We start from the raw sequence: 13,951 nt of genomic DNA, 5'->3' as shown, positions 1-13,951 counted from the left end.
CCGGGTTCAACCCCGACCCGTGGATCCTGTGGCCACGTGGGTTTCCTCCGGGTGCTCTGGTCTCCTCACTCATCCCAAAGGCGTGCGGATCTGTCAGTCAGTTGGGTCCCCCTGTAGATTGTCCTCGCCGTGCAAGGAGTGGGTGAGGCGATGTGATAACGTTGAACTTTAGTAGGTGATAGAGGTGGGGGGGGGGGTGGGCAAAGATGTGCCGCTGGGTGAATCCACTGTTGCATCCAGCTTGGGTACCACATGTTCGGGTGGACATACGGGGGGGGGGGGGGGAATTTTTGTCCGGATTGAAGGGGAATTCCATCAATGGAATGGAATACTTTATTGTCACCCGTGACTAGGCACAGAGAAAAACTATTTGCTTGCATCCCCAATGTATAAAAATAGCCGTCACGCACGGCACTGACAAGGTTATAAAGCCGGCTCCCCCTTTTGTTCTCTCTCCCCCCCCCCCCCCCATGCTGGGCCCGCCTCTGTCTACTGGTTCTCACCCCCCTCCCTCCCCATTGTCCATTCCTCTTGTACCTCCCCCCCCACTCCCCACCTCAGGGCAGTTCCCCAATGCCGGGGTCAAACCATGGTTCTTCCCCACCCCCCCTCATGGCAGTCCTCCCACACTCTCATCGACCCGCTAGGCTTCACCACCGCCACTAGGCCTCACCACCACCGCTAGGCTTCACCACCACCGCTAGGCCTCACCACCACCACTAGGCCTCACCACCACCACTAGGCTTCACCACCACCACTAGGCCTCACCACCACCACTAGGCCTCACCACCACCACTACGCCTCACCACCACCACTAGGCCTCACCACCACCACTAGGCCTCACCACCACCACTAGGCCTCACCACCACCGCTAGGCCTCACCACCACCGCTAGGCCTCGCCACCACCGCTAGGCCTCGCCACCACCGCTAGGCCTCACCACCGCTACGCCTCACCACCACCACTAGGCCTCACCACCACCACTAGGCCTCACCACCACCACTAGGCCTCACCACCACCACTAGGCCTCACCACCACCACTAGGCCTCACCACCACCACTAGGCTTCACCACCACCGCTAGGCCTCACCACCACCACTAGGCCTCACCACCACCGCTAGGCCTCACCACCACCACTAGGCCTCACCACAACCACTAGGCCTCACCACCACCAACACTAGGCTTCACCACCACCACTAGGCCTCACCACCACCACTAGGCCTCACCACCACCACTAGGCCTCACCACCGCCACCATGAGATTCCATCGCCACGGTGGATGGCCCACCTGTTGCCGGAAGAGGCAGGAACGGGGTACTGATTGTGGATAGACAAAAGTGCTGGAGAAACTCAGCGGGTGCAGCAGCATCTATGGAGCGAAGGAAATAGGCAACGTTTCATAGATGCTGCCGCACCCGTTGAGTTTCTCCAGCACTTTTGTCTACCTTCGATTTTCCAGCATCTGCAGTTCCTTCTTAAATACTGATTGTGGATGATCACAGTGAATGGCGGTGCTGGCTCGAAGGGCTGAATGGCCTCCTTCTGCACCTGTTGTTTATTGTCTATTGTCTAAAATCAGTGGTGGACCTGTTTTGGTTTATTATTGTTTCATGTGTATTGAGATAGTTTGTAGGATTTTTGTGATCTGACATAGACAAAGACAATAGGTGCAGGAGTAGGCCATTCGACCCTTCTATGAGCCAGCACCGCCATTCAATGTGATCATTGCTGATCATCCAAAATCAGTACCCCGTTCCTGCCTTCTCCCCATATCCCTTGATTCCGTTAGCCCCAAGAGCTAAATCTAACTCTCTCTTGAAAACATCCAGTGAATTAGCCTCCACTGCCTTCTGTGGCAGAGAATTCCACAGATTCACAACTGTCTGGGTGAATCACTCCAGTGGTCCTATTACAAGAATTACATAAATAATCTAGTAATTTACTAGTTTGTTGACTTGAATACAGGGTATTAGTTATAAGGAAAGCCTGGGCAAACATGGATTGTTTTCTCTAGAACTGAGGGGAGAGACACTAGAAATATATAGATTGGGTAGACAGTCAGAACCATTTCTTTCTCAGAGTGGATATGTCAAGGACTAGAGGCCATTAAGGTGCAATGGGCAAAATTCAAAGCCCTTTCATGGTTCCTTGAAGATGGAGCCACAGTTAGTTAGGGTGGTCAAAAAGGCATTTGGCACATTGGCCACAGGTTATAGGGGTAGAATTGGGCCATTCGGCCCATCGAGTCCACTCTGCCATTCAATCGTGGCTGATCTCTGCCTCCAAATCCCATTTTCTTTCCTTCTCCCCATAACCCTTGACACCTGTGGTCAGAGTATTGAGTATAAAAGTTGGGAGGTCTTGTTGCAATTGTATAAGATGTTGGTGAGGCCGCATTTAGAATATTGTGTTCGATTCTTATAGATAGCGGAGTCAAGGGATATGGGGAGAAGGCAGGAACGGGGTACTGACTGTGGATGATCAGCCATGATCACATTGAATGGCGGTGCTGGCTCTAAGGGCCGAATGGCCTACTCCGGCACCTATTGTCTATTGTCTATTGTCTATTGTTCTGGCCACCATGTTATAGAAAAGATGTTGTCAAGTTGGAAATGGTACAGAGAATATTTACAACGATGTTGCCAAGACTAGAGGGACTGAGCTATAGGGAGAGGTTGAGTAGGCTGGGACTATTCCTTGGAGCGCAGGAAGAAGAGGGGTGATCTTATTGAGGTGTATAAAATCATGAGAGGAATATATCGGGTCGATGCATAGAGTCTCTTGGAGAATCGAGGACCAGAGGACATAGGTTCAAGGTGAAGGGGAAAAGATTTAATAGGAATCTGAGGGGTGACATTTTCATTCAAAGGGTGGTGGGTGTATGGAACGAGCTGCCAGAGGAGGTAGTTGAGGCTGGGTCTACCCTATTGTTTAAGAAACTAAGTTAGACAGGTACATGGATAGGACAGGTTTGGAGGATATGGACCAAACACAGGCAGGTGGGACTAGTGTAGCTGGGACATGGTGGCCGATGTGGGCAGGTTGGGTCGAAGGGCCTGTTTCCGCACTGTATCACTCTATGACTCTGATCAATGAATCGATGGGCCCAATGGCTCCTTTCTGTACTGATGTTCCCCCAAAGAGTTTGCCCTGATGATGTTTGTCACTTTGGCAGCGGTAGAGTGGCTGCCTTACAGCCCCAGAGACCCGGGTTCGATCCTGACTCCGGGTGCTGTCTGTATGGAGTTTGCACGTTCTCCCCGTGACCTGCGTGGGTTTTCTCCGGGTGCTCCGGTTCCCTCCCACACTCCAAAGACGTGCAGGTTTGTAGGTTAATTGGCTTCTTTCTGTGAATTGTCCCTAGTGGGTGTAGGATAGAACTCGTGTATAGGTGATCGCTGGCCAGCGTAGACTCTGTGGAACGTAGAGCCTGTTTCCACGCTGTGTTTCGCCAAATGAAACTAAACTAAACCAATAGGAGACTGGGGTAGAATGAGTAGGATACACAATGGAACAGCTATGACCTAGATTTGGGTTTGATGCTGACTGGTGATAAATATTTATACATTTACGGTGTCACACAGCAAGGAAACTGGGCCCTTGGCCTAATTCATCCATGTTGACCAAGGTGTCGATCTACATTCGTCCTATATGCCCGCGTTTGGCCCATATCCCTTCAAACCTGTCCTATCAGAGTATTGAGTATAGAAGTTGGGAGGTCATGTTGCAGTTGTATAAGAGATTGGTGAGACCGCATTTAGAATATTGTGTTCAGTTCTGGGCGCCCATGTTATGGGAAAGATATCGTCAAGCTGGAAAGGGTTCAGAGAAGATTTACGAGGATGTTGCCAGGACTAGAGGGTGTGAGCTATAGGGAGAGGTTGAGTAGGCTGGGTCTCCATTCCATGGAGCACAGGAGGATGAGGGGTGATCTTATAGAGATGTACAAAATCACGAGAGTCCTTTACCCAGAGTAGGGAAATCGAGGACCAGAGGACATAGGTTCAAGGTGAAGCTGACAATGGATAAGACAGGTTTGAAGTTATAGGGTAGACAAAACTCCGCACAACTCCATACGGCTCCGGCGATCGAAGTGGGACCGGCCCCGCGAGGCCGTACGGCTCAAGCGACCACGTTAGGTCACGCTCGCCGCATGGAGTCGCATGCTGGTGGGACAGGCCCTTGACTTTAACGCACGTTTTATAGGTCAGCCAACTGATTTACAATGGCTGTCACTTAATGCAAACATTCAAACAAACTGTTGTGACTTTTCACCAGAAGATGAGGACACAAGGGCTGAAGAATCAATGAAAGCTTCAATAAAACCCTGGCCAGATCACAGCAGGAGTATCTCTGAGTTATATCAAGGATTGTGAGCTACTAGAGGGAATACAGCGGCGTAAGCATTTATTTTGAGAGGACTAGAATATAAACACAGGGATGTAATGTTGCGGCTTTATAAGATGCTGGCCAGTGGAGTTGTGTGAGCAGGTTTTGGGAATAAATATCTGAGGAAGGATGTGCTGGCTCTGGAGAGGGTTCCAGAGGAGGTTTACGAGAATGATCCCGGGGGTGATTGCGTTTACATATGATGCGTGTTTGACGGTGCCATGCCTATACTCGCTGGAGTTTAGAAGGATGAGGGGAGGACCTCAATGAAATATACCGAATAGTGAAAGGCCTGGATAGAGTGGATGTGGAGAGGATGTTTCCTCAGTGTGGGAAAATCTACGACCAGAGGTCACAGCTTCAGAATTAAAGGACGATCCTTTGGGAAAGAGATGAGGGGGAATTTCTTTTGTCAGAGGGTGGTGAATCTGTGGATTGGGCCTCATTTGTGTGTCACGCGAAGATTTTGTGAATCCCTAAATCCTGGGGTGCTGCGTGCAACCGTGCCTCCCCACGCACCATGCGTGCGTAATGCACGCCATGCACGCATCACGTGTGCATCATGACATGTAAATGATGTAGTGTAAATGACGCGCAAATGATGCCTAAGTGGGACTGGCCCTTTAATCCACATTTAGTGCAAGGTAAAGTCATATAACCATATAACCATATAACAATTACAGCACGGAAACAGGCCATCTCGGCCCTACAAGTCCGTGCCGAACACTAACTCTCACCTAGTCCCATCTACCTGCACTCAGACCATAACCCTCCATTCCCTTCTCATCCATATGCCTATCCAATTTATTTTTAAATGATACCAACGAACCTGCCTCCACCACTTCCACTGGAAGCTCATTCCACACCGCTACCACTCTCTGAGTAAAGAAGTTCCCCCTCATGTTACCCCTAAACTTCTGTCCCTTAATTCTCAAGTCATGTCCTCTTGTTTGAATCTTCCCTATTCTCAAAGGGAAAAGCTTATCCACATCAACTCTGTCTATCCCTCTCATAATTTTAAAGACCTCTATCAAGTCCCCCCTTAACCTTCTGCGCTCCAGAGAATAAAGACCTAACTTATTCAACCTATCTCTATAACTTAGTTATTGAAACCCAGGCAACATTCTAGTAAATCTCCTCTGTACTCTCTCTATTTTGTTGACTTCCTTCCTATAATTGGGCGACCAAAATTGTACACCATACTCCAGATTTGGTCTCACCAATGCCGTGTACAATTTTAACATTACATCCCAGCTTCTATACTCAATGCTCTGATTTATAAAGGCTAGCATACCAAAAGCTTTCTTTACCACCCTATCTATATGAGATTCCATCTTCAAGGAACTATACCCAGATCCCTCTGTTCAACTGTATTCTTCAATTCCCTACCATTTACCATGTACGTCCTATTTTGATTTGGCCTGCCAAGGTGTAGCACCAAGGCTTGAATCTTCCCTACTGTCAATGGGAAAAGCTTATCCACGTTCAGTAAAGTTCGATTGAAGACAGTCAGAGTGCCTCCAATGCGGTCGATGGGATGGCCAGCCAGGACTACTCTCTAGTTGGTGCTAGGGTGGTTCAGTTGCCCGATGAATGAAAGTGGAGAGAGAGCAGTAACTCAGTGCATTTCAGTTTAGTTTATTATCACGTGCACCGAGGTACAGTGAAAAGCTTTTGTTGCGTGCTAACCAGTCAGCAGCAAGACAATGCACGATTACAATCCAGCCATCGCAGTGTTGAGATCCATGACAAGGGAATAACATTTAGTGATCTTAGTGAAGTAAGAATTGTTACTGCAGGAGTAGAGATTTAAAAGTGTGGAGGGATTGTACTAGTCATAGTCAGAGAGTGATACAGTATGGAAACAGGCCCTTCAGCCCATTTCGCCCATACTGGCCAACAATGTCCCAGCTACACTAGTCCCACTTGCCTGCGCTTGGTCCATATCCCTCTATCCTATCCATGTACCTGTCTAACTGTTTCTTAAACAATGGGATAGTCCCAGCCTCATCTGGCAGCTTGTTCCATACACCCACCACCCTCTGTGTGAAAAAGTTACCCTCCAGGTTCTTATTAAATCTTTTCCCCTTCACCTTGAACCTATGTCCTCTGGTCCTCGATTCCCCTACTCTGGGCAAGAGACTGTGCATCTTCCTGATGTATTCCTCTCATGAATTTGTACACCTCTGTAAGATCTCCCCTCATCCTCCTCTTATGCCCCCTTCAGTCATGGCTGACCATGGGTGTCTCCAGGGTTGGAGGAGGCCTGTGCATGACTTTGTTTAACGTGGGGAGACTGGTGCACAGACAGCCACCCCACGTGGGGTCCTTGACAGATCTGGGTCAGGATCCAGTGGCGTGGAGTCCAAGACGACCGGAGACCCTTTTCTGCCGCAGCCTTCATCCGCCTTCCCAGCCGTTGTGACGTTAGCTCCACTAAGGTCAGCCATCGTCCTCCGCCTGTTCCACCGTTGAGGTCTTGGTTGGATTGGCTCTTTGTCAGAGACCTCCCCCTCGACCTTACCGCCATGGGTGGCCCTACCAGGAGCGTAGCTCCAGACGGCATCGCTCTCAGGATCTCAGGACCACACAAGCTTCTCCACCACGACAAGGTGACTATCCTCCTACGCTCCATGAAATAGAGACCCAGCCTACTCAACCTCTCCCTGTAGCTCACACCCTCAAGTCCTGGCAACATCCTTGTGGTTGTACATCTGCTTCTGTGGCCAGCACACAAATATTCGCCTGGTTTGGGCGCCACCTTGGATACTTTCTGTCGATTGCTGAAACAAACATTCATGTACGACAGTCTAATGAATAATATTTGATGTGACCCCATTCGTACAGGTACAAATGTTCATATACTATGTGTTGTAACCTGGACCAGCATGTCCATAGTATATTCCATTTGTTTCAGTTTTGATCACCCTGTTACAGAAAAGATCTTTACACAAAGCTGGAGGAACTCAGTGGGGCAGGCAGCATCTCTGGGGAGAAGGAATGGGACTGAATTCTTCAGACGCAAGAAGGGTCTCGACCTGAAACATCACCCATTCCTTCTCTCTGGAGATGCTGCCTGTCCCCCTGAGTTACTCCAGCATTTTAGTAAACATCTTCAGTTTAAACCAGCACCTGCAGTTCCTTCCTGCACACAATAGAAACATAGAAAATAGCTGCAGGAGTAGGCCATTCGGCCCTTCGAGCCTGCACCACCATTTAATATGATCATGGCTGATCATCCAACTCAGTATCCTGTACCTGCCTTCGCTCCATACCCCCTGATCCCTTTAGCCACAAGGGTCACATCTAACTCCCTCTTAAATATAGCCAATGAACTGTGGCCTCAACTACCTTTTGTGGCAGAGAATTCCACAATTCACCACTCTCTGTGTAAAAAAAAATGATTTTCTCATCTCGGTCCTAAAAGATTTCCCCCTTTTCCTTAAACTGTGTTGTCAAGAATAGATGTTGCCAAGCTGGAAGGAGTGCAGGGAAGATATATGAGGAAGTTGTCAGGACTCGAGGGCATGAGCTGTAGGGAGGGTTTTTAGCTTTTAGCTTTTTAGAGATATAGCACGGAAACAGGCCCTTCTGCCCTTCAGCCCAATGTGACCTCGCCGACATTAAACACTATCCTACACACACTAGGGACAATTTTACATTCATACCAAGCTGATTAAACTACAAACCTGTACGTCTTTGGGGTGATCGCGGAGAAAACCCACGTGGTTCACGAGGAGAACGTGCAAACTCCACACAGGCAAACACCCCAAGTCAGGATCGAACTCGGAACCCTATAAGTGGCCCGTTTGCGGAGCTCGGATTCAGCTGCGGGGCTTACCATCACCCGGCGGGGCCCCAATATCGGAAGCCTGGATCACCTCAACACAGAGGGAGAACAAGGAGGGAAGAGACAAGGACTTTAAAACTTTTGCCTTCCACCACAGTGAGGAGGTGCCTGGTAGACTCACTGTGGTGGATGTTAAATTTGTGTTAAACATAGAAACATAGAAACATAGAAATTAGGTGCAGGAGTAGGCCATTCGGCCCTTCGAGCCTGCACCGCCATTCAATATGATCATGGCTGATCATCCAACTCAGTATCCCGTACCTGCCTTCTCTCCATACCCCCTGATCCCTTTAGCCACAAGGGCCACATCTAACTCCCTCTTAAATATAGCCAATGAACTGGCCTCAACTACCCTCTGTGGCAGAGAGTTCCAGAGATTCACCACTCTCTGCATGAAAAAAGTTCTTCTCATCTCGGTTTTAAAGGATTTCCCCTTTATCCTTAAGCTGTGACCCCTTGTCCTGGACTTCCCCAACATCGGGAACAATCTTCCTGCATCTAGCCTGTCCAACCCCTTAAGAATTTTGTAAGTTTCTATAAAATCCCCTCTCAATCTTCTAAATTCTAGCGAGTATAAACCAAGTCTATCCAGTCTTTCTTCATAAGACAGTCCTGACATCCCAGGAATCAGTCTGGTTGAACCGTCTCTGCACTCCTTCTATGGCAATAATGTCCTTCCTCAGATTTGGAGACCAAAACTGTACGCAATACTCCAGGTGTGGTCTCACCAAGACCCTGTACAACTGCAGTAGAACCTCTCTGCTCCTATACTCAAATCCTTTTGCAATGAAAGCTAACATACCATTCGCTTTCTTTACTGCCTGCTGCACCTGCATGCCTACCTTCAATTACTGGTGTACCATGACACCCAGGTCTCGCTGCATCTCCCCCTTTCCCAATCGGCCACCATTTAGATTGTGTTCTGTTATTTTATTCTCTGTCATGGCTGCAAGGTACGCAATTTCGTTCAAACTAAAAGCTTGAATGACAATAAAGGATACTTTATACTTTCTAACTCTCCTGCTGCACCACTGTGCGCTCTGTACCTGAGGAGGCTCGGACTTTATTCAGCCACGATTGAATGGTGCAGTAGACTTGATGGGCCGAATGGCCTAAATCTGCACCTACACCTTATGAACTTTATTCCTTGGAGAAATGGAGTAATCATATGGAGGCGTACGAGACCCTGAGAAGAATAGATTGGGTAGATCTTTTGGTAGACAAAAATGCTGGCGAAACTCAGCGGGTGCAGCAGCATCTATGGAGCGAAGGAAATAGGCAACGTTTCGGGCTGAAACCCTTCTTCAAAATCTTTTACCCAGAGTAGGGGGACTCAGAGGGGGGGGGGGGGTAGATTAAATAGAAACCAGAGGGCAAATTATTTTCACACAGTGGGCGGTGTTTATGTAGAACGAGCTGCCAGAGGAGGTAATTGAGGCAGGTATTATCACAATATTTTAAAATACAAGTACATGGATAGGACAGGTTTGGAGGGATATGGGCCAAACGCAGGCAGATGGGACTAGTGTAGATGGGGACAGGTGGGTTGGCATGGGCAAGTTGGGCCGAAGGGCCTGTTTTCGCGCTGTAAGACTCTATGCTGCTTTCCCGTGTCGTGTCTTGAACTTAGACTGTGTTTGTTGTGTTTTCAGCTCCTGACTTGGTTGTTGCCTGGACTGCAGAGTTGCCAAAAGTCCTGCCGTTGTTCCCAAGTGGAGTATCTTCCGGCAAGATGGTGATGGCGGGATTGGATGGGTAACCTATGTGGGACCTGGCCCGAGTCATCTGTTCCCCTCCGAGTTAAATGGATCCTGTGAATGCCTATCCTGTCACCAGAGATAAGAGTTGCCTCCATCGCTCAGCCTGAAGTTGTGTTTCCATTCTCCTGTGTGCAAGACTGCATGCCTGTCGTGGATCATATACAATGTCCAGCTCAAATGGCTTGCCCTGGCTGGCGTTTGTGCTGGGCCCGTCCTTGAAGGTGAAGAGCCTGCTGTGGATCACCAGCGTGGTGCTGCGTCTGGGACTCCTCGCCTGCCAGGACAACTTCCCCGTGGTCACCACCAATTACGGCAAGCTGAGGGGGGTCAGGAACCCGCTCCCCAACGAGATCCTGGGCCCCGTCGACCAGTACCTGGGCATTCCCTACGCCTCGGCCCCCACCGGCGAGAGGCGCTTCCAACACCCGGAGTCTCCCTCCTCCTGGACCGGAGTGCGGAATGCCACCCACTTTGCCGCCGTCTGCCCCCAAAACATCCACGGCATCTTGCCCGACGTCATGCTGCCCGTATGGTTCACCGCCAACCTGGACATCGTGGCCTCCTACATCCAAGACCAGAGCGAGGACTGCCTCTACCTGAATGTCTACGTGCCCACCGAGAACGGTAAGTCGCGCTCGGCGCCCGGCGCTCCTTCCAGTAATGGCAAGCGGAGGAAAAGAGAGAAGGAATTGGGGGAGAGAAGGGAGGAGAAAATGTAGATGAACCCTTATTAATTCATGCCATTCCTAATCTCCACTACACATATGAGCATACCACCCTCTACATGGTATCACGGTACTACACAGCTTTATGGCCCCGTCCCACGGTACGAGTTCATTCCAAGAGCTCTCCCGAGTTTGCCCTGATTCGAACTTGGAGATTTACGGTAATGGCCACTCGTCGGTACTCGGGGCTCTCGTGGACATTTATCAACATGTTGAAAAATCTTCACCAGTCTTCCCGTGCTTACCTGCCGTTAGCGCGTCTTCCCGAGTACCTGCCGTTAGCGTTACAAGCCGCTAAGAGACGTCCCCGAGCTCCGACGTACCCGCTACGTTCATTCTCCGTGCTTACCATGAGTTTGATTATTTTTTTTACTTGGGAGAGCTATTGGAATGAACTCGTACCGTGGGACAGGGCCATAAAGCTGTGTAGTACCGTGATACCATGTTGAGTACCCCTTGTTCTGGACTTCCCCAACATCGGGAACAATCTTCCTTACACTAGCAAGGCCAGCCAGCCGGCTCGCTCACTCTCTCTCTCACACACACAAGCCAGCGGAGCTAGATGAGAATGGCTGGCTGTTGGAATGTTCCTGTCAACTGTGGAATAAAGATTCATCTTCACAATGTGTGTTGTTGTTTTAGATCCATGTCTCTTCCTCCACTGACCCTCCTTTGCGACTCTTTGTTGGAAGCTACTCGCTGAAATGTGTGGAGAAAAGTTTTTTTTTTTGCTGTTAATTTACAAGTTGGATAAAATAGCAGAGTTGCTTTCAAACGCATTCCTCAGCAGGGTTTCATGTTTAGAATATACTACCCCTGCCCCACGGTACCAGTTCATTCCAAGAGCTCTCCCGAGTTTACCCTGATTCGAACTCGGAGATTTACGGTAATGGCCACTCGTCGGTACTCGGGGCTCTCGTGGACATTTATCAACATGTTGAAAAATCTTCACCAGTCTTCCCGTGCTTACCTGCCGTTAGCGAGTCTTCCCGAGTACCTGCCGTTAGCGTTACGAGCCGCTAAGAGACGTCTCCGAGCTCCGACGTACCCGCTACGTTCATTCTCCGTGCTTACCACGAGTTTGATTATTTTTTTGTTTAACTCGGGAGAGCTCTTGGAATGAACTCGTACAGTGGGACAGGGCTTTAAGGGCTGATATATAATGAGACGAAAGATGAACCAGAACCAATGCAAACATGCTGAGTAATAAAAGTGAACTGACTAGGCGTAGACACAAAGTGGTGGAGTAATTCAGCGGGACATCAGGCATCATCTCTGGAGAGAAGGTGACATTTTGCGTCCTCGGTCCTTCTTGAGTCTGTAGAACAGTTTCGACACAAAACGTCACCAAGCCCTTCTATCCGGAGATGCTGCTGCCTGATGTCCCACTGAGTTACTCCAAGCACTATCTTCGGTATAATGCATAACTTTGAAGTGGAGATCAGCAATTTCAATAACCAAGTGGAATTAGTTCCAACAGATGTATTTTGTTGCTACTGCTCCAGAGAACCAATGTTGTAAGCTTTGTCTATAGCCTTGTCTGACCCAATTTCCGCAGTTTCTTCTGTACATTTGACTACTGAGACGTCCTGGTGACCTACTTGGAGAGGATCGGTGACGCCATCACTCCTTTTAGCCATTTCTGGATGTTGGCCCAATTAAAAAAAACATCCCCTTGATTCTTTGCAGAATTTAACAGCAGTCACAGTTTCTGGCAAAAGCACACAGAGTGCTGGAGTAACTCAACAGGCCAGGCAGCATCTGTGGAGGGAATGGATGGGTGGCCGTTCCAGGTCTTTACGAGTAGGGAGGGACTGCAGATGCTGGTTTAAATCCAAGGCAGACACAAAATGCTCGGCGGGTCAGGCAGCATCTCCGGAGAGAAGGTATTGGGTCGAGACCCTTCTTCAGTCTGGTTTTACTGCCACCTGTACCGAGGTACATTGAAAAGCTTTTGTTGCGTGCTATCCAGTCAGTGGAAAATTGGAGGAGCAGCACCTTGGGTAGTTTACACCCCAGCGGTATGAACATTGACTTCTCTAATTTCAGGTAGTCCCTGCTTTCTCCCTCCTTCCCCTCCCCCTCCCAGCAGAGAAGATCACCAGATCACCCCAACCAGCAATCCAGGACCTATACCCATCTCGCTGTCGCAAGAGAGCAAGCAATATCATCAAAGACACCACCCACCCAGCACACAAACTGTTCACCCTCCTACCTTCCGGTAAGCGCTACCGCAGCATGCGGAGCAAAACCACCAGATTCAAAAACAGCTTTTTACCTCAGGCCATCAGACTACTCAACACACTTAAGAAAATTCCATGAACAGTACCCAAACAAAGATAAACAAACTGTGAAAATAACTTTGGCTCAATGTCTCCAGTACGGAATTTGCACTTTTTCTATATTGCACCTTTCATTGTTGCACCCTGTTTAAAATACCTCAACGTTTTTGCTACATTTTGGCACACTGTGAATATTTTAATATTTTAAATAATGTAATGTCTATTGTCTATTTTTATGGGTATGTTGTCTGTCTGTGTTTTTAATATTACTTGCACATTTGGAGTATGGGGAAACGTAATTTCGATCCTCTGTGTTACTACTGTTGCATAATTGAATTGAGAATAAAGTTACTTTGACTTTGACTTGACCTTCCCAGCTCTTCCCACAGCCCACTGGCTCCTCCTCTTCCTTTCTTCTCCCTGCCCCCCCCCACCCTACATCAGTCTGAAGAAGGGTCTCGCCCCGAAACGTCGCCTATTCCTTTGCTCCATGGATGCTGCCTCACCCGCTGAGTTTCATTTGTCTACATTTTTCCAGCACCTGCAGTTCTTTCTTAAACAGTCAGTGGAAAGATTATACATGGCGACACGCTGCGTGCTGGTCGCAGAAGTAGGTGTGCAATTACGTATTATTATCGCTCGACTCTCTGAAACCTCTACTCCAAATGCAGCATTTCTTACTTTAAGTATGGTCTTCTTAATCTCCTGTGTAAGTTATTCCCTTATCATGTATCTGTAGACGGTAAATGGCTCGATTGTAATCATGCAATGACTTTCCAAACAAAAACTAAGCAATTGAGCCATCCACAACAATGAACACATACAGGTAAATGGGAATAACATTTAGTGCAAGTTACAGGGCGGGAAAGTCCGATTAAAGATAAGATAGTTCGAGGGTCTTCGCCCTAGGAAGGGGGGGGCGGGTGGAATGGGGGGGGGGGGGGGGGG

General features: G+C 48.8%; 1 protein-coding gene across 1 annotated transcript in view; it reads left to right on the top strand.

Moving 5' to 3' along the window:
* LOC129715003 (neuroligin-4, X-linked-like) overlaps positions 1 to 11,992 on the top strand; it is a 19,593-nt gene extending 7,601 nt beyond the window's left edge. Inside the window, exon 2 of the mRNA XM_055664818.1 lies at positions 9,889 to 11,992. Within this exon, the coding sequence (XP_055520793.1) occupies positions 10,161 to 10,715 (555 nt within the window). The 5' untranslated portion in view covers positions 9,889 to 10,160 and the 3' untranslated portion in view covers positions 10,716 to 11,992. The remainder of the gene's footprint in view (positions 1 to 9,888) is intronic.
* Positions 11,993 to 13,951: the final 1,959 nt, after the last annotated feature.

Source organism: Leucoraja erinacea, chromosome 45 (assembly GCF_028641065.1).
Source record: "Leucoraja erinacea ecotype New England chromosome 45, Leri_hhj_1, whole genome shotgun sequence".
In the NCBI taxonomy this organism is placed as follows: Eukaryota; Metazoa; Chordata; class Chondrichthyes; order Rajiformes; family Rajidae; genus Leucoraja; species Leucoraja erinaceus.
This window is presented reverse-complemented; position numbering and strand designations above follow the sequence as displayed.